We start from the raw sequence: 19,864 nt of genomic DNA on the forward strand, positions 1-19,864 counted from the left end.
TAAAACTATTCTCTGTCTTACTATCCATTTCCCTGCATAATTACAGTGGGAAAATACTCGAGTAGCTAATTAGAATTCACTTCACTGACCGCCAAGGCACACAGATCACCTTGGCAACTTACAGTTTGCAACAACTTCTGTATACACACCAGCAGGTGCAAATAAAGAGATGACTGGCATACCAACTAAATCATGCCTCATTCATTCACCAATGTATTACACTAAAGACGCATTTTTGTCCTTTTTGAACCATTTGTTATTCATTATGTTTCCAAGGCCAAAACCACATACCCGCAATAAATTCCCTTGCTCACAACCATTTCGAGCTACAACTTAAACTTCCCCCCTAATCCATTCAAGTCATTATGCACTAGACTTCATAAAGAGAAAACAAGACGAAAATTATTACTAAAAAAATTCCTTAAAATGACAGCCTTGCATCACTTAAATAGACGTTGTACCCAAAAAAGTCTTACTACAACATTTGTAAGCTTCGGATTTACAAGGCAAAACAACAGAACTAACTCAAATTACAGGAAAACAAAAAAAAAAAAAAAAAGCGGTTCAAAATAAATCAAAACTTACTGGCGCGAGAACCGGACGCCCCCGCTCTCTGTAAACCCTTCTTCTTGATGATGAAGCTCGACCCAATAAACGCGCTCGAGCCCACCGCCAACCCAAACCCGATTATATTAGTTCTATACATGACCCTACCCGATCCAAATCTGGTGACAATTTCCTTCGTTGATATACCCCAGGAATTTAATTCTCATCTGCTGCCCTATTTCCACAAACTTCAACCAAAAAAAAAAAAAGAAAAAGGAAAGCAAGAAATCAGAAATAAAATGTGCTGGACAAGAGAGTTTGGACCCCTAGGGCTCTGAATTTGGGGAGGATTTCAAGTATGTTTATATACGTGTGTATGTATAGGTACAGGTATAGGTTCCTCGGGTTTTCTTCGCTTGTCAGTCTACATGGATCGTCAATGTCTAATTGGATGGGTATTTTTATCTGGTGTATTTATAAGCTACTTTATATTGGGGCCTTGGAATTTGGAATTGGAGGGAATTCCTCCTTTAAGAGATAATTATATTATCCTTCTCTTAAGTTTATGTGATTACATATAATTTTTTTGTGATTTAGATAATTAAATCTAACATTCTTGAAATTTATTTTTATCTAATAAATAAGCCCATTAATCAATTAGGATTAACTGAATTTGCTAATAATGACAAAAAAACTAAATGAGAATTGATATTTACTCTCGATTAACTGATTAGTGACTTATTTCAGGTCAAATATTTTTTTTCGAACCAAACTATCTTTATAACGGTGAAAATATATATTTTCGCATGCATTAACGTGTATATAAGTAATTTGATCATAAAAAATTTTATTTGACGTGCAATAAGACAATAATAAATCAATCGTGGGATAATATAAATTTTTTGCTGATTTTTTTATTAACATCAGCAAATTTGGTAATTTTTTACAAATGGAGAACCTTATTTATTAGACAGAAATAAACTTAAAGATTATTAAATATAATTTTTCAAATCACATGATATTTATGTGTAATTACATCAAATCTCAATGGAGGGGAGTGCAATTAACTCTTAATTCATTTAATTTATAAATTTATAATAATAAAAATATGTTCAACTTCAATCCCACGTCGAGTATTGTTTACATTATAATTTGGGATGCATTTATTACAAACACTATATAATTAAAGATTTGACTTTGATTTAATCTGTATTTATATTTTTTTAGTTGATGAGGAGTTAATTGGTTGGGGTTACCATCAACTGCTTTCCTTAATAGACAAGTCTCTATGTATTCTATTATTATTCAGTTTTTATTTTTTATATTTTCTTTTATCTATTATTTGCATTTTCTTTTTCCTATTTTTTCTATTAATAGTTGAAACAAATTCGTGAAGTACGATTAAAAAATAAATAAATCCAATATTCATATATTTTAAAAATATGAATATGCAAAAAGTGTGCACTTCTCTCCCTTTCTTTTTTTCTTATTTTTTTGGTTGTGATATGTAGATCTGGTACGAGGGTGTTTGGCTAAATTTATAAGCTCTTAAAAACAGCTTATAAGATGTTAGAAAGCTTATAAGTTCTAATAAAGTGTTTGGCTAATATTTTTTAAAAGAACTTATAATATCTAAAAATAAAATATTTTGAATCTTATAAGCTTTTTTTAAAAAAAGTTAATTGTCCTAACTTTTTTTATAAGATCTTGTAAGCACATGAAATTAATACATCATAAGATAAAAATAACACTGAGAAAATTACAATTTTGGCACCGCAGTATAGGGGGTATTGCAAGTCAAGTACCATTGTTTACAAAATAGACAATTTTGATACCACACTTTACATAGACTTGCAATGTTTGGTACTTTATTTTTATTTTGGTCCCTAAACTTTTAAACACTATCAGTTTAGTCCTTGATATTTTTTTCTTTCAACAGAACAATTCTAGTTACTATTCAATCCATCAAGCCAAACATGCTTCCGAAATAAAAATAAGCCCTCGTAAATTCGTATATTTTCTCGACCATCTTACCCCCGGTATTCTAAATTCTCGATTTTACGAACTTTCACCAACCACACTATCGCAACAGTGTTCGTAGGCACTTGGCTCATTCAGCAACAAACAACACAACCCTATTTCATTTTTCTTAGGGTATAGAGAATACTCCAATATAGGGACTTAATAAAATTTTGGATAATAAATTAAATAGAAACCTAAATTTTATTGAAAAATATATAAAATATTACATAGATGTTATTTTCCCCATTGGAGGAGACAACTATTTAGCCTCTTGTATGAAAGAGGACTTGACTTGTTGAGGAAACCCCCATAAACTGAAAGTTTAAAACTACAAAGATTTGAAAGACACAATCTATTATGCTTTGAAGAGTAGGAGATAATTTCTGATGATCCCCATCTGCTTCATTGCTTCATTATTTATAGGTTTTTTGGGACTCCAAACTTATTTTTGATGGCGTTACTGCGTTCATTTTAAGAAGTATAGTACCTAAATCGCAAAGTGGCCTATAGTATGGTACCAAAATTGCATTTATTCCCAAAACACCTTAGGATTAAGTGTTTTTTCTTCTTTTTTGACAAAAGTCCACATAGGAAATTTTGGAAATTCTCTTTTTACAAAATATTAAAAAAAATTAAAATTATATAAGAGGAGTGAATTACATTAACCATATGTAAGCTCAATTCTGAGTTAATGTTTTGTTTTGGATATTGATCTGAAATGCCAACGGATCCAGGCCCATGTCAATAAGCCCATCTAGGCTAAGAGCAAATATAACAATAATAATCAATATTATTACAGTCCCAAGGCCTCGTTTACTTTAAATAATTAAATAATTATCATCCTAATGGGGGTGGTTCTAACTAAAAAAAAAAAAAAAAAAGGACAAGTAGTTAAAAGAGGAAAAAGGTAGCAACTGGAGACAATATATTTATAGAAAGTTGCATGGCACATAAGTAAAGATGAGAATAGTAAAGTATGCTTTTTGGTGATTCATCTTTCTATTATGGACCAACTAATTAACAAACAAGTGCTTATGCTGTTTTAATCAGACAATGATGAGGATACCACCACTTTCATATGTTCCATTCCGGTTGTGTTTTGAAAACTATCAGCCTAATATTTATGAGATTGCAAGAAATATAATACATATAACCACTTGCCATTTTATAGTATGATAGATATACCCACAATAAAAAGATTAGGCAAAGGTTATTTGCATGTATAGTGCATCCGGATAAAATCGCCATTTGATTAAGAGAAAAAGGGCAAAGAGTTGCTATTGCCGGTGCGAGCTTACCATAAAATCTACGACATTCTATTTTTTTATTTTAACCATTTTTTACTGTCTGCTGTGAGGTCGTATTTATGGTAACTGCAAAGAGCAGTGGCAGATGCTGTACAAAGCCATAATCTCTGTCGCTCTCCATTCCATCTTTCTTTCTTTCTCCCTCTCTCTCTCTCTACATATATATATATGTGTATCTATTACCATCGCTTTCTCATCTCTCTTTCTCTGTCTTAAAAAGTTATATAATCTTTTTTTGTTTTTTTGGTTTTTTTCTCATGTGTCCTTTCATTGTGCTTCAGTTGCAGAGCCCCCATAAAAGCCTATGTCACAGTCGCCGCCATTAGCAAAAGTCGTGGACTTTTGCCTATAAATCCCTCTTTCAAGACTACAGAAAACTACAACTGGTAAGCATATACAAAAATATATATCAAGCACTTTTGCCCACTGCCACCACCCTCTTAGACTTTATTATATAATAATATATATATATTTCTTTTGTGTATCTATGTTTGTGTGTAATCTACAAACACACTACATCAACACTCTGTAGTACATAACGCTCTTCTTCACCATTCAAGTCCCTTTTTAATTTTCAAGATTTTTTAGCTAGAACAAAAGGTGGGTTTATCCAGAAATCTATTGCTTTTCTTTTCATCTCCGTTTCTCATGGAATGATTTAACTTTTTCATTGTTCAATGTTGATGATGAGCATTTCTTCTATCTTCCCTGGATGACTTGAGTGTTTGGTACTGTATAGTTTCAATCAAATATTCACCTTGTTTGCAGGTTACCGTATGCCATTGTAACAAAGGTCTAAACCCATTGTTCACCAACCTTGCACAAAATGGCTGACAAAAGCCCGGACTTCAACTCACACAAATTTCCTTCCTCTTCCCAGGTGATTTCTTTTATTCATCTTGTGTAGATGGTGTTCATGCTACTCAATCCTTGTTACATATGCTAATTTTCTCTGAATGTTCTTGGAAAGGTGGTGGAGGAGTTGAAGGAACTATGGTCAATGGCACTCCCCATAACAGCAATGAACTGTTTAGTCTATGTTAGAGCAGTTGTTTCAGTATTATTCTTGGGCAGGCTGGGAAGTCTAGAGTTAGCCGGTGGAGCCCTCTCCATTGGCTTCACAAATATCACTGGCTATTCAGTTTTAGTAGGCCTTGCCTCTGGCCTTGAGCCAGTCTGCAGCCAAGCCTATGGCAGCAAAAATTGGGAACTCCTTTCACTCTCTCTGCACCGCATGATCTTCATGCTTTTCTTGGCAATCATCCCCATTAGTGTTCTTTGGGTCAATCTTGAATCGATCATGCTTTTCATGGGTCAAGATAAAGATATAACCTCAATGGCTGCAATATACTGCATCTACTCAATCCCAGACCTTTTGACAAATACTTTTCTACAGCCATTGAGGGTTTACTTGAGGTCGCAAGGGGTGACTAAGCCCCAAATGTGGTGCACATTAATGGCGGTGATATTCCATGTGCCGTTGAATTATGTTCTTGTGGTGGTTATGGGGCTGGGGGTTCCCGGGGTGGCTATGGCTTCTGTTTTAACTAATCTGCACATGATGGTGCTGATGATGGGATATGTTTGTGTCTATGGTAGATGGGAGTGGAAATGGAAGGCCGGGATTGGGGGTGGTTGTGGTGGGGTTGGGCCGCTCCTTAAGTTGGCCGTTCCGAGTTGTATAGGAATATGCTTGGAGTGGTGGTGGTATGAGATTGTGACGGTGCTGGCAGGGTATTTGCCTAATCCTAAGCTCGCGGTGGCTGCCACTGGGATAATGATTCAGACAACTAGTCTTATGTACACTGTTCCAATGGCTTTGGCTGGCTGCGTCTCTGCGCGAGTAAGTGCTTATCTTATGGTGAATGTAATGTTTTATATCACTATCTGTAAAGGAGTTAGGGGGTTTGTAGGGGAGTTATTGGCCATCTTATGCATTGCTCAACCATTTAGCTACCATATTTTGGAGATCGTTCCAGTTTATTGAATAACTATGATAATATGAAACTTTATTAGTCATCTGTTCTGCCCTGTTTTACTCACTGATGGTAGAAGCTATCATGCTAAGTTTAGAGAGCTTAATCATGGTTGAACATTTTCAAGAACTCTTGGTTTTCTACTTGATTACATCACACCTCAGCTTGTATAACTACTGAATTGATCATACCCATAAATGTAGTTAAACAAGTGGCGAATGGGACAAGCAGTCCATCTTGTTCAGTTGTTAGCAACTTCCGTGTGCATTTGACATTTATGACATACACATCTAACCAACCAAACATTGTGACTCTTTTGCTCATTCTTTTCTTCTGTTATGCCTAAAGATTATGATCATTCTTTTTGATAAAGCATCCGAGTATCTAATACTAGTGGGCATTGTCTAGAACCTCTTGTTTAATTAATATATTCCGCATTTATTCGTTATGCTTGAAGCTTATGGCCCCTTTTGCTTGTTCCCCTTTTGGAGATTCTTGAAACTCACATTTCAATGATTAAGTGATGATTGTGTGAGATAAATTTATGCTGTGATCCTCTTTGCCAGGTAGGCAATGAGCTGGGAGCTGGGAAGCCATACAAAGCCAAGCTAGCTGCTAGGGTTGCATTAGCTTGTGCATTTGCTATTGGATTCATCAACGTCATTTGGACAGTGATATTTAGGGAGAAATGGGGCGGGTTCTTCACAACAGATGACGAACTTAAAGCTCTCGTTGCATCAGTTCTGCCAATCATCGGCTTGTGTGAGCTGGGCAACTGTCCACAGACCACAGGGTGTGGCATCCTACGTGGCACAGCCAGGCCGGTTGTGGGCGCCCACATCAATCTTGGCTCATTTTACTTTGTGGGCACTCCCATAGCCGTCGGCCTAGCCTTCTGGCTCAGCATTGGCTTCACGGGGCTGTGGCTAGGCCTGCTGTCGGCTCAAGCTGCATGTGCCGTATCTATTCTATATGTCATATTCTACTGCACAAACTGGGAAGGCGAAGCTGTGAAAGCCTCAGAACTCTCTAGCCTAGAGATGGGCAATAAGTGTGGAACTGATGAAGAGGAAAAGAGATTATTGGTTATGGAGAAGGAAAAGAAGAGTGATGTAGTATAGGGGAGGTGAAGGGGAATTGGGATGTGTGGGGAAATGTTGGCAACTTGGACTTGTTTTTTGTTTTCTATAGTGCTCCATGTGGGGAAAAAGTTATATGCCTGCTTGAATATTTGGTTTTCTGAGGTATGGGGTTTTGTGATCATCAGACAATTTTTATTCAGGCAGAGAATTTCATGCTCATGGTGGCCCATACAAAGCAGTTATATTACATAATTGAGGGTGTAAGACAATATTCTTAATTCTTGCTTATTCATACACATGATGGTCAAATCAAACTGATGAATGTCCCCCTCCAGCTGCCCAAATATTCTTGTAATTCTGATGTTGACCAAGTGCTTTGACCCTTATATCCACACTAAAAGACATGATGAGCTACTGTTGAGAGTGGCTATCTATGAAGCAGAAGTGTCCTCATCTCATTTTCATTTGTGTGTAGAGAAGTGGGATTCTATCTATGAATCTATAATTTGTGGATAGGGATAGGCAGAGTAGTCAGGTTTTATTACCGGTACTCAGAATTTGGCTTCAAAGATTTTTGTGGATGGTGGGATGTTCTGTATGCGCGCTCAGTACAGTACAACTCTTTTTCTATTTAGCTACAGACACACACCACTTGTCGAGCTAGTAATGCATCAACAACTCCTAATCAGATAATTCTCGAGCTGTTTGTTCCGAGTATCACACGTAAGCCTTACCCTTACGTGTAAATTTTATGGAATATTGTATTGACTTAGTGGTAGAAACAAAGATTATTTAGTCGATTTCCCTTCTAACAAAAGTCAATGCAGAATTAAGGGGCACGAAAAGCGCAGAGAAAAATAGATAGCGAAATAACCCAAATCCTTATATTGACAAGACGGCCAACACCATCAAAGTATAAAAAGGATGTCCTCATCCCGATCAAAAGCAAAGAAAATATCAATTCAAAGTGCGAGCACAATGACAATGACTTGGTACAAGATAGAATGGATAGGAGAATAATACTAATTCAATAAATTTCTCGACTATTCACTTAATCATCATAAAAAAGATGTGCATAGTTGTTCTAAATATAAAATAAAAGGTATTATCCGATTTTTATATTATTAATTGATTAGATAAATTACATTAAAAGAGTTGAACAAAAATATTGGAATCCTTAAATAATTATTTAACAAACATTAATGGTTGTGAAGTTAAGTTCCTATTGTGGTCAGAACTTATGGCCAAAAATTTGAATTCAGGTAAATATTAATGTTATGAGGAATGGTATGCATCTTTTTAAAGTAGCGGAGCATTGCGTATGTAAACAGAAGCAAGTACGGGACAACTAACGGCGGGGGGACGAAAGATAGAAGGGGAACGAAAAAAAAGATAGAAACCCTAACGCCGGGAGCCACGGGTAACCTCCTCGTCAAGCGTCGCCACGCCCGGAGATCGGCGATGGCCACTACCTCCTCTAAAACCCCATCCACCACCGACACTGCCGTAGTTGCTGCCTCCCCTGCGGCACCCAATTCTTTCGATTCGACGATGCAGAGGCTCCCTCTCTCCGTTGATCAGTTACGCCACTGCTCCGAAGCTTTAGAATGCTTCAAGGCCAGGAAATGCAACTCTCCACAAACTATCCGTCAAGAGTTTCAGACCTTGCAGGTCCGTGAAATGGTTGATGTGGCGATTTGTTAGCATTATGGTTTATTTGCGCGTATCTGTTCGTTTATCTTTGTTTATGAGCAGACGTAGTTGTAATTTGGGAATTGTGTTTAGGTTCTAGCTTTGACGTAATAAGAGGCTTAAACAAGTTCTCTTGATATGCTCCTTGTTGCCTGAAAGCTCAGGAAGAAAGCTCGCAGATTGAAGTGCGTGATCCTCATGCAAAACGTTTGCTGGATATATTTATAGTGATTCTGTTGTTTTTCTTTACTTCTTATAAGGCTTTACTTCTGCCTTAAGTTTCCATGAACTGATTTTGGAGAGATTAAGTTTCTTAAGATTAGGTCAGGCTTGATGTGATTGAGCATGTGGGGTTTCAGGAGTCGGGTCTCGTAAAGATTTGGTTAGGCGTGATGTACTTGAGCTTATGGGGTTTCAGGAGTTGGGTCGTACTTTTCGTGAAAATGGTTCTTGCATCAAATGCTAGTATACTCATGTGACGGGTATGGAAAATGCATTCTTAGTGGGCTGTTAGCACGGTATTTGAGGTCTTATAGTTTGGTTCCTTGGATTTACAATGTTCTTGGTCATGCCTTAAAATATAAGATTGAGGTGTGATTTTTCAGCTTCTGATGTATGAGTCCTTTGATTTCCGTTTTAGACTTCACTGATCCTGGTCATAATAATGCGAGTTTTGTGGTGATCTCAGGAGCTACTTCCTGAATCTCAATGTCTTAATTTCCAGCTTTATTGTCCAGTTAGTCAAACTGAGTTGGACAAATTAACCATGGAAGCACAGCAGATTTTTTATATTACCAGTTCTTGACTTGACTTTCACTCTATTTCAAATATGGGAAAGAGATAAAACTGGAAGTTGCAATGCCATATTGATCTCATTGCTGAACATACCAAACATAGGTTTACCATTTAGTTCATTTCTATTTCCGTTGTCATTCCATTTCAATATCATTTCCATCCTTGTACCTTCTATTCCTCTCATATTAAGTGTCATATTAGGCGAACTCAGTTTCTCATGATATTTGGTGCTGTCTGTATTTCCCTTTCTTTTGACATATTTTAGATATGTTTCCATGTGTATGGATCTAATCTTTGCCGGTTCAATGGGTAAGCATGAATAACCCAGTTTCTAATTTATGAAGGGAACTTTGTTTTATTCTAAAGAATGTAGAAAATTCAATTTCTTTATTGCAGGCAAATAGGACGAGAGCTTCGGACATGATAAATAGATGTACTGTGGCACTTGACAGCTTAAATTACTCCAAGAACCGTTATACTGATGTCTTGCCATGTATGCCAACGAACAGTAAATCCATATATATATATATATACTTGTGTGTGTGCGTGTGCATTCGTCTTTCTCTTTTACTTAAAATGTATTTTCATCTTTCAGAAATTATAGTTTTTAAATTCCATTGCTACAGTTGATGATAACAGGGTTATCTTAAAGCAATGTACAGATTACAGATCTTCAGCTAGGGGGTATATCAATGCAAGCTTTGTTACGGTAGGAATTTTATCTGAATTGAATTTAACATGATATATTTATGGCATACTCTTATAAACACACTTGTTTGATATGTCAATCTTTGTGACATTGAAAACTGTTTCGTTTGTTCATAGACTTCTGAAAGTGTCTCTCGGTTTATTGCGACTCAAGGTCCGCTTTCGCACACTTCTGAGGACTTCTGGGAAATGATAATCCAGTATCACTGCCCTGTCATAGTTATGCTTACCCGGCTGGTTGACAATTACCGTGTAAGCTATGAGTTCTGTGATTTCTTAGCAGTACATCAGAAGTTGCCGTTTGTACCATGACATCGTCTGCCTCATTGTGCATTATTAATGAATTTTTTTGCTTCATGTTTCTTGAACTTTTTATAAACCTGTCCTGCCCATTGTAAGATTTACCATAAAGCTTTCCTATTTCATTCAGTACAATGTGATGTAATTCATAACTGCCTTTCTAGTTTCCACATTGATTCTCTATCTCATTTTCTATGTTAGTTGGTTTGATACCCGCTGATTTCTTGGGTTCATGATTTTGTAGTATTTATGTATATTCGAGGGCAATATTTGTTTCTACTAGACCATCAATTAAATGCTGATAAATCTTTTAGACTTTATTTGAACTTTTCTTTGTCATAACAATTTTTAGTGAAACTAACTGCAGACAGTGAAGTGTGTTGATTATTTTCAAGCAGAGGATGGACCTAGAGACTTTGGTAACATATGCATCTCCACCAAGTGGATACAAACAGCAGATAATTCATTAATCTTGCGATGCTTAGAAGTCAAATACAAAGAGGTGAGGCTATCATCTAGAAGTGATGTGGATTACAAATACTCAACACTATATGGAGACTTGTTGACATTCTAATCAGCCACATGAACAATGAATATTATTAAAAAGGACGCATAACTTGCATGTTGTCAGGCAGGAGAAGGTGTTTGTAACAATGTCTCTAATGCACCAGAAGTAATCTGCACCGTGAATTCTGATCTAAAAGCTTGCTCTTCTTTTCTCTATTTTTTTTCACTGGTGATGACTTGAAACATAGGTCAATTGAGTTGAAGTCAATCGTCCTATAATGATTTAGAATCTTCAAATAAGGTTTTGAAATCTTAGTTAAATTGAAACTTCAATGCTGTAAAAACTGTTAATTCCCAAATATTCTGATTTCGGATACTTTGCTTCAACCTGTGGCTTGATCCTTTCTTTGATCTCTTAACTTCCGTAAAATTGGATGAAGCTCAGTCAACATCCATCATCACTAATTATGCCTCAATCATTATGCAATTGTGTTCAAAAAGACTTCAGTTACAAATAAAGTGCATTTAAGCGAGCATAGCGCTTTATTTTGCAGTCAGAGGAACCACCATTGTCTGTTTTGCACGTTCAGTACCCTGAATGGCCTGACCATGGAGTTCCCAAAAACACTCTTGCTGTTCGTGAGATCTTCAAAAGGATAGCTGGTGTCCCCCCTAGTCTTGGGCCAATTGTTGTTCACTGCAGGTCTGCCTTTGATAATGATTTTAAAATGATTGTCGGAAGTGCTCTTTAATGCCTGACACTTGTTTCTTTAGCAGTGCAGGTATTGGTAGAACTGGAACATATTGTGCCATCCACGACACTATCCAAAGAATTCTTATTGGGGACATGACCGCTTTGGACCTTGTTAATACCATAACCACTTTTAGGTCACAGCGAATTGGGATGGTGCAGACACTGGTAATTTTCTTGATAGTTTCTAATCCTTGAACTTAGTGAAAGTGATTCTGATCATTCTCTATTTTGAAGCACCAAACTGGACTTTCTTGTCAATGATTTCCTAGCACTAAAGCTTCATTGAAGATCTTTAGGAATTCATGGATTCAGTGCAGAGGATAAAATTTTTATTCTTTTAGTAATGATATTGGTGTCCTTCCTATAAAAGTTGCATGATAACTGCGAAATGCCAATAGCATAATTCTAGGGTTCATCTTCGTGTCATCATACTTCCACTTTGCGCTGACTATTTATGACTCTTACTTTGCAGGATCAGTATCTCTTCTGCTATGATGCGATTATTGACGAACTTGAAAGCCTCATTTTGGATAGCAACTCTTGTGGTAGATCATAATGATATTTCACTGTTCTTTCATTAAGTCCTCCACATCATGCTTCGTGACAGTAGACCCACACGTCCCTCGATGCTTTTGCTTTCTAATCTATCCTATTTTCAATTCCAGGGCTTAACCCATGACATTGAATTGATTATAAGTAGTGGAGAAGAATGTTAACGCACACATCTTAAAATTGCGGAATCTTCTTGGCAAGAATGAAAATGCTGTAGTACAACTAACAGTAGGGGGAAAGGGCAAACTGCATGTAATATTTGGTGTATCATCTATGGTGATTGATGCCAACTGTATAGATAGCTAGAGCTCATTGTAAACCCTGTATCTTAGGATGGTGAAGGTGTTATGGACTTTTCGTTGGAAAAGAGCTGTTTGCATTGTTTGCACATCTTCAATGCTTGTAATTCACGAGTACTAAGAAGTGGCAAAAGGCTTTTCTTGAGGGCCTCACCAAACTCGTATGTCCTTTTTTCTAATATTCTGTTGACTAAGCATGAGCTGCTTTATGAATATGTGTTGGCTTTTCTTGCAGCATGAAGAATATCCATGAATACGTTCCAACTATATTTTTTTATAAAAAAATTGAAATATAACTTTATCTCTAATCAATTCTCGATTCGATTTTGAAGGGTAGCTGGTTATATGCAAATTCACAATTCAGCTTCCATGAGAATTTTGATAACCTTTATTGTCACGTTATCTCTTACAGATTAAATGCAGAATTCTCTTTATGGTTCAGTAAACCATTTCGCTCCACCTTCGTGAATGAATTGATTCTCCTTGTTTTGAAGAAATAATGAAACCAGACATACTTGATTATAAGTTTATAACCTCTTTTCTGATACTTGACTCATGATCTCATAGCTTTTAGGAATAAACTCAAACGTTCTCTGGAGCTACACTCGCAGAAATATACATGTATATAATTCTCCTAGGAAGCATATATAGATGTGTGTAAACGTGTGATAATGTCAACACTGAAAAGGGTCCTTAAGAGCTCTGTTTAGTGATATTATTGTATCGCCAAGAACAAAATATAAGTACAATTTTCAGCTGGAGAAGATCAAAGTATAAGAAACCAAAAATATCGACTTCCCAAGGGCAAATTTGATACAAGATGCCGCCATGTGCAAAAGAAGCAAAATTCTGTCACTCCTCTTTCTTCTGAGCTACTCTTGCACGATGTCTCAGCTCAGCCTTTTTCCATCTGACAATTAGATGGCACAGTGAAAACAAGGTATTCACCTGCAAACAGAAAGTAAGGGACAAAGTATTAGTTTCTCATCACTAATGAGAAAAAACATCAACAAAGAGTGGGACTGGTAACTAACCAAGATTATAATAGCAATCACCAAAAGTGGCCCAGACCAGAGTACTGAGAGAAAAAGTCCATTGCGGTCAAAATAGTTTTGCCCTGCAAAGCTTCTCCAGTTGCCGGCTAAGTAATGATTAAGCCTCTCGGCAAGATACACTCCTCCCACTGCAGAATGTCACTGCATCAATTAAATTTCCTGTACAATGGGAATCTACAAGCTACATCACACAGTACATGCACTGTTTTCTAATATATACCAGCTGGTGTGCTTCCGCAAAATCATCTAAAGCCTTTAAACCTAGAGTTCCAACAAAATTGCTGAATCTTCTGCAGTTTTCAACTTTAGGTCCCTTTATATAGCATTTTCAATCATTGAGGCTAGAACCAATAAGTCAATGGATTAACATTACCAGCCTTTTCTGAATGTAATATCTTGTGCTCTCTATCCCAGCATTAGTAACACATAAGAATTCATTATGCAAGAGGGCATTATAGGAAGGATGCATACATGCAAGAAGGAACAAACACATCTGAAAGTTGATGTTCTTCCTCGACATAAAAGCTACCAGCAGCAACACCACATGGAAGGAAATAAGACATATCAACCAGGGCTCCTGAAGTCAAGAAAGCAAATTCAAATCTCAGAGACAAGCAGAGATGTACAATGGTAATTCATCTAACAGATTGTCCAAAAATGCATACCCCCATCTGAAAGATGAAGTGACAGGACTTAAAAGCAACAAAACAACATCTAATTGGTAAAATCTTTTATCTAAAGGAACAGAAATAAGCTGACAAGTAAATGACTTAACCGAAAGTAGCAAGCACATAAGATGAAAGAAGAGAACGACTTTACAAGATCTATGAAAATATCATTGAATAACAGATTAAGCAAGTTGATACTAGTTTTAGGTAGAATTCAGGTAGATCACATAAAACAGTGTGTAGATCATTGTAGGACCTTAGAAACCAAAATATGAAAGAAATTAACAACATAAAGATGACAAGAAGAAGAAACTAAGAAGTATAGTGAATGGATACTGCAAAGAGAAGTCCAGCAAACATTTCAGCTCAGAGGATATAAACTGTTCTCAGGGGTCAAAAATTATTTATTATGGAAAGAACTGGTCAATATATCTTCAGAGTGGGAGTATGTCTGGTTACTTTAAGCTCTTTTGCTCATTTAAGCAAGTAAAATATTGTGCAATGGTCAAATTAACCTAACCAAAAGCAAAGAATTTACTTGAAATCAAGCATATGGAACACTGTGAAGCTACTTTGGCACATAGGATACAAATCATCAAAGCACATTTTAAAGTTTTATCTTGTGTCTTCCCCCTCACACCTCAGTTTCACTTCTAAATCAAATTGCAAATTTCCTCATCTCCAGTCTGCAGTTGGGTCAACATTAAAAACTAGACTCACTACTAGCCTCGTCCATAGAGAACTTCCACACAGTATTATCAATGATCTAGGTTCCCAAATTCCACAAATTGAGATTTCCAAAAAACATTTCTCCCCCCTAAGTATTTTCTTCCTTATCTCTGGAAACATTTTAAAGCCACAACTTGCTTGCTGCTTGGTAAAGTGTTTTCCAAAATTAATTACAGAAAATGGGTCTCAAAGATGATGAAATGCGTGTGTGTGTGTGTGTGTGTATATATACAAGTGGTAAAATTTTGAGTTGATACCCATATAAATCCGGCCCTCCAGGAATCGCATTTCACCTTCAGTTCCTACTATTTCCTACTCTCACTTTCGCAAGATTGCATCTCTATCCAGAAGGCCAACCAATAATTTGTGCTTCGAAGCATGCTTGACCCCCAAAGCATAAGGCACATGAAAAGATTAGGAAGAAAAGAAGCCAAGGAATGCGGAAAAAACAAAATGTTGAACAAAAAAATGCTCCAGTGTCTGCGATACAAAAGTACTTCAAAGCAGATCAGTTATTTCAAGGGATACAAAAAGTATATCAAAATGCGGTGATGGAGAAAAACACGAACAAAACCAAGTATTACATGCCCCACAGACGTAGATGCAACTATTACACATACAAAATACAAAATCTCAGCCATTGCAGCAATTGAGAACATTGGTTGTCAACTAAATCTCAGAAACCTCGAGAAACACACATCTTAATCAGAAGTCAGAGGCTAAATAAAAAAAAAAAAGAGAAAACGAAATTAGAGGTACAAATAAATGAGTATGAGAACATATACAAACGTAGCTACGTAAAATACCTTCCAGTCGATGGCATGGAAGAAACCCATGAAGTTTTCATAAGCAGGTTTGAGTCCAGAGCGGAGTTCCCCTGTAAGCTTTTCCACCAGATCTGCCATTTGATCCATGTGAGCATTTAGAGCAGATTGTAGCTCCTCCATAGTTCCCGCTTTTGGCAATTCAGTCCGCCTCAGATATAGGTAGATTATATAAAAAGATGATCTTTTCTATGATTTTCGCACCACAACAGTCCAGAACCCGACTTGTAATTCTATTAGGTGTTGATCGTTACCGACTCGCTCTCAAGATCGGTGTCGAAAGTTCTCGTACTTCCTAAACGTCGACGTCGCAATAGTGAGCCGATACCCCACAGATGCGATTTTGTTGAAATTAGGGCTCAAGAATTGGGAATATATACGAACATCACGCAGTGTCCTGTGGTGTAATGAATTATCCAATTGCAAAAATACCCTTTCTTATGTTACCAAATGCCCACCTTGCCACTTGATATTTAAATTAAATATATTGATGATCTAATTATGCAACATATTTCAATACCTCCCAACTTATTATGTTATTAATAAACTTTTCATAATGGAATCCGAGCGATGTAGATGTAGTTTTCTTTCTTTTTTCTTTTTTTAATAAAAAAAAGAAAAAGAATCTTAAAATTTAAATTAGTGTCCGTTGCAACATCAAATTTTTTCGTATTTGATGGAGCAAAAAAGGAAGAAGGAAGTTGTCATGAAAAAACAAATTAATTTGTTTGTATAATTTCTGTCATAGACAGCACCAAGAAGATGCAGTAATGAGAAATCTGTCTTGCCATCCAAGGGAAATAGCTTTCCCATCATCTCTTTGAAAAACTCTGAAACCACCATATTTTTCTCCAGAGCAATGGCTTCTGAATTTGAGCAGCAGTTTTGCCTGCATCACAGAGTTTGAGCTCTGTCTAAGCCCCTGAAAACCATGCCTCTCCATTCTCCCTTTCCATGTTTCCATCTCCTCAAATCTTGGAGAATGCTCATTTTCTTTATCATAGTTCATCACACACTTGATCTCTTTCCCCAGAATGTTCTTCTCAATACTTAACCTCTCAGCACTGTCAAGTGGAAGGTAATCGTCCAGTGAATCGAACATGCCTGCAAAATAGTGCAATGAATCCATGAATCTTGACAAGAAGTTGTGGGTTTTTCTGCTTCCTTCTTGTTCCACCAGGACTACAACTGAGGGGCGTAGCGAATGTGCGTATTTTAGTGTATCTGAGATCTTGGAGTAACTGTTTAATGAACTTAGATGGAATACTAAGTTGACTGCAACTGTTTCACTCTTCTTTACCTTTGGTTTCATGAGCTTGGAGCCTCTCAACAAGCCATGAAACTCAAAGACTATGTTGCGAAAGCCTTTAGCAAAGCTGACTAATCTTGATTTAGTTTCTTGAAGTTCTTCCAAGCTTCTGCCTAACCCTGTGATCTTGAGCAAGACGCGATTTGTAGGAGTCGCGTTATCTGATAGAGATTGCATGAGAGAAGGCCACTGGAAGCCGTAGGAAATATCGAAATCAATCACATGCAACGCCCTGTTGTTAGTGTTCTCCTCTTTCTCATAGGCTTCAAGAATAGCCTGGTTTGCAGTGAAATGAGCAAACTGATTCAATGGTGAAACCTTGTAGAGTTCTGTGAATGCCAAGAACTCTTCATCAGGAGTTGGGTCCTTCATTATCATGTCATAGAACGGGGAATTTCGTGTGAGGAGCCTCGCCATGAGTCCATCGGCAAAATAGGCAGCAACCCTTTGGACAGAGTCTCCTGTCAAGCACACATTTTGGTATAATTCACAGAGGTTTTCCACAGCTGAGCTAATGTTGTTTTCGTTTATCGAAGTTGCGGATATGAGCAGCAAATGAATCAAATGAAGCCCTTTTCCATCCTCATGATCTGCTGCTCTTTTTCTGTTGTGGTCAAGCTTTAGCATTTTCTCCCTCATTTGGAGGAGGGAAAATATTTTACCTTCCTCACAGCTTTCACTCAAATCGCAACGATTCGGAGTTACCTTTCTCTTCCTTTTTCTCTTCCTCTCGAAATCTGCATCCTTGACAAGGGCAAGACTAAGGCTCAGAAACTCCTCATCGTCATCTATTACCTCCATTCCAAACGCTAGAAAGAGAAAGTCTTGAGGGAGAAAGGTGCTATGAATTGTTGAAAGAGAGAGAGGTTATTAAGGTTGCTCTTTAAAGAAACATATGGAATTGGAATAAAACTAGGAATTGTTGGAAAATTATTTGGTTTCAAGTAATCGAAACGACGTTTTGAAATAGTACAATCGGATTTAAGAAATCAAAAGCAGTAAAGCCACGTTGGAACAGATAATATAAAGCAATCAGAAACGCTATTTACGACAAGAAATTTAAATAGAAAACTTACAACGAGAATTGTATCGTAACAATTCTCAATCCAATTAAAGTCATTAACTTAACCAAATCGCAGAATAGCTGCTTGCCTTGAAGAAAATATACGCCCCGTATCAGCAGTGCACCGGGTGCAACGTAATTTCTCCCAGGATAAGATGGTTACAGTTGTTCGGTTTTAGCACTATACCGAAGAACACCTCGAACAACACTCAGAAACTTATCGAAACAAGAGACTCAAATACCAAAATTTGAGTATATGAATGCCTAAGCAAAAAGAGGGCACACGAGAGTGAATAGAGGGGAAATTGAGGATTGTTTGTTGTATTTTCAAATGCAGAAAATTCAGCTTTATATAGAGGCTGATTCCTCCAAAAATGAATGCTGAAATTCATGGCCTTAATGACCTTCAAATCAATTTTGAAGGTTACAACATATTAAACCTCCACTAACGGCAGAATTGCAATCAAACCTAATTAAAAAAAAATTTGAAACAGCTGCATCAGTAATGAAATGAAACTCATTCAAATCTTTGAATTTCAAAACAACTTTTGAAAAACCTCAACAATTAATACACAAGAATAAATATATACACAAAAATGCTACAGCGAGATTATTTCATATGACATTAATATTGATGGCACCCGATTAGGTAGAATTAAGCCACAAACTAATGGTTAAACCATTCAATGACTTCTGTAATAGGCTAAGCAATTAATTATTGTCGCGATAGGCACTAGAACTATTCCAACTTCAGCTATAATTTGCTCAGTTATTCTATCTACAAGAGGTTTGAAATTACTCAATTAATTGTGTGAAACAATATGAAAACTTATGTATTATTTTACATAATCTCTCAACCATCACATAACAGTCATGAAAATCTCATATTATCGGCGATATAATCGATTTCAAACGATAATATTTAATAACATCATATTATTGAATATACCAAACAATTTCGGGTAATGTATAGAATCGGACAATCATATCAAATCGGCACTGGCCGATCCAAATACGTATTGGCCGATCCATGCTGGGGCATGACAGAATATTACAACAGGGTGATACAAAATACATATGAATTTATAATTATCATTCGGTTGTCACTAGTCCGGACTCTCGCAACCTGAACTCATCAAGTCCGGATTTATCAATTGGCCGCGCGAAAAACTTGGAAATATACTCCCCTGCTGTAAACTCCTTGTAACGAGGGGGATGTTTTTCTGATATCAGCTCTTTGATTGGGCCATACACCTTTCCGGGCAGAACAGGACCAGAGAAGAAGCCTGCAACTGAAGTTCTTGGTCCTGCTCGGTTGGCAAGAACTCTATGATCTGCGCTTATAAACTCGTCGTTTGAAATGATCTGTGTAAAACCAAAAATCACTTAGAGTAGTATGTAAGTTAAGTTAAATTGGAAGATTTCTGTTGACATAAACCTGCAACATGTCTCCAATGTTGACTACCAAACTTCCAGGCAGGGGTGCTACATTTATGTACTGATTTTCATGCAGGACCTGGAGGCCACCAACTAGGTCCTGTAGGAGAATTGTTAAGAAAGAAGGATCAGTGTGCTTGCTCGTGCCCAGTGTCAGCTCTGGCTCCGGGCAGGGCGGGTAGTACTGGCCGATGAAAGTGCGTGACCTGCCACATTCCATGGCTCCCCGGGGGGCCGGG

At 37.0% G+C, this 19,864-nt stretch overlaps 6 protein-coding genes across 12 annotated transcripts in view; 2 read left to right on the forward strand and 4 right to left on the reverse strand.

The window, feature by feature from the left end:
- Positions 1 to 996, reverse strand: part of LOC105159520 (probable magnesium transporter NIPA6) — a 5,249-nt gene extending 4,253 nt beyond the window's left edge. For 2 of the 4 annotated variants that reach the window (XM_011076610.2, XM_011076609.2), the window contains exon 1: positions 586 to 995. In XM_011076610.2, coding sequence (XP_011074912.1) covers positions 586 to 706 — 121 coding nt within the window. In that variant the 5' untranslated portion in view covers positions 707 to 995. Of the gene's footprint in view, positions 1 to 585 lie in introns of all 4 variants that reach the window. The other 2 variants (XM_020692971.1, XM_011076608.2) reach the window with 2 other exon arrangements.
- On the forward strand, positions 4,014 to 7,337 carry LOC105159522 (protein DETOXIFICATION 54). 2 transcript variants are annotated; one of them, XM_011076612.2, is made up of 4 exons: positions 4,014 to 4,261; positions 4,644 to 4,755; positions 4,846 to 5,718; positions 6,418 to 7,337. In XM_011076612.2, the coding sequence occupies exons 2-4, from the start codon at positions 4,702 to 4,704 to the stop codon at positions 6,970 to 6,972; spliced, it is 1,482 nt and encodes a 493-aa protein (XP_011074914.1). In that variant the 5' UTR covers positions 4,014 to 4,261; positions 4,644 to 4,701; the 3' UTR covers positions 6,973 to 7,337. The 2 variants fall into 2 exon arrangements, with proteins under 2 accessions (XP_011074914.1, XP_011074913.1); XM_011076611.2 differs by lacking the exon at positions 4,014 to 4,261 and adding an exon at positions 4,377 to 4,475.
- LOC105159523 (protein-tyrosine-phosphatase PTP1) lies at positions 8,310 to 12,638 on the forward strand (the record flags this gene model as incomplete). 3 transcript variants are annotated; one of them, XM_011076613.2, is given in 9 exon segments in its annotated part: positions 8,310 to 8,604; positions 9,817 to 9,913; positions 10,047 to 10,129; positions 10,246 to 10,380; positions 10,796 to 10,930; positions 11,490 to 11,638; positions 11,710 to 11,854; positions 12,162 to 12,234; positions 12,355 to 12,638. In XM_011076613.2, coding segments are annotated over 9 exon segments (1,041 nt in total). In that variant the 3' UTR covers positions 12,369 to 12,638.
- LOC105159524 (transmembrane protein 18) lies at positions 13,097 to 16,175 on the reverse strand. The gene is made up of 4 exons (XM_011076617.2): positions 15,799 to 16,175; positions 14,067 to 14,172; positions 13,575 to 13,723; positions 13,097 to 13,488 (listed from the first exon to the last, which is right to left on the reverse strand). The coding sequence occupies exons 1-4, from the start codon at positions 15,937 to 15,939 to the stop codon at positions 13,393 to 13,395; spliced, it is 492 nt and encodes a 163-aa protein (XP_011074919.1). The 5' UTR covers positions 15,940 to 16,175; the 3' UTR covers positions 13,097 to 13,392.
- LOC105159525 (protein SCARECROW-like) lies at positions 16,531 to 17,986 on the reverse strand. Its single transcript, XM_011076618.2, has one exon. The coding sequence runs from the start codon at positions 17,924 to 17,926 to the stop codon at positions 16,559 to 16,561; it is 1,368 nt and encodes a 455-aa protein (XP_011074920.1). The 5' UTR covers positions 17,927 to 17,986; the 3' UTR covers positions 16,531 to 16,558.
- LOC105159526 (1-aminocyclopropane-1-carboxylate oxidase homolog 11-like) lies at positions 19,076 to 19,858 on the reverse strand. The gene is made up of 2 exons (XM_011076619.2): positions 19,627 to 19,858; positions 19,076 to 19,553 (listed from the first exon to the last, which is right to left on the reverse strand). Exons 1-2 carry the CDS (start codon positions 19,843 to 19,845, stop codon positions 19,281 to 19,283), a joined length of 492 nt encoding a protein of 163 aa, XP_011074921.1. The 5' UTR covers positions 19,846 to 19,858; the 3' UTR covers positions 19,076 to 19,280.

Source organism: Sesamum indicum, linkage group LG3 (assembly GCF_000512975.1).
Source record: "Sesamum indicum cultivar Zhongzhi No. 13 linkage group LG3, S_indicum_v1.0, whole genome shotgun sequence".
NCBI lineage: Eukaryota > Viridiplantae > Streptophyta > Magnoliopsida > Lamiales > Pedaliaceae > Sesamum > Sesamum indicum.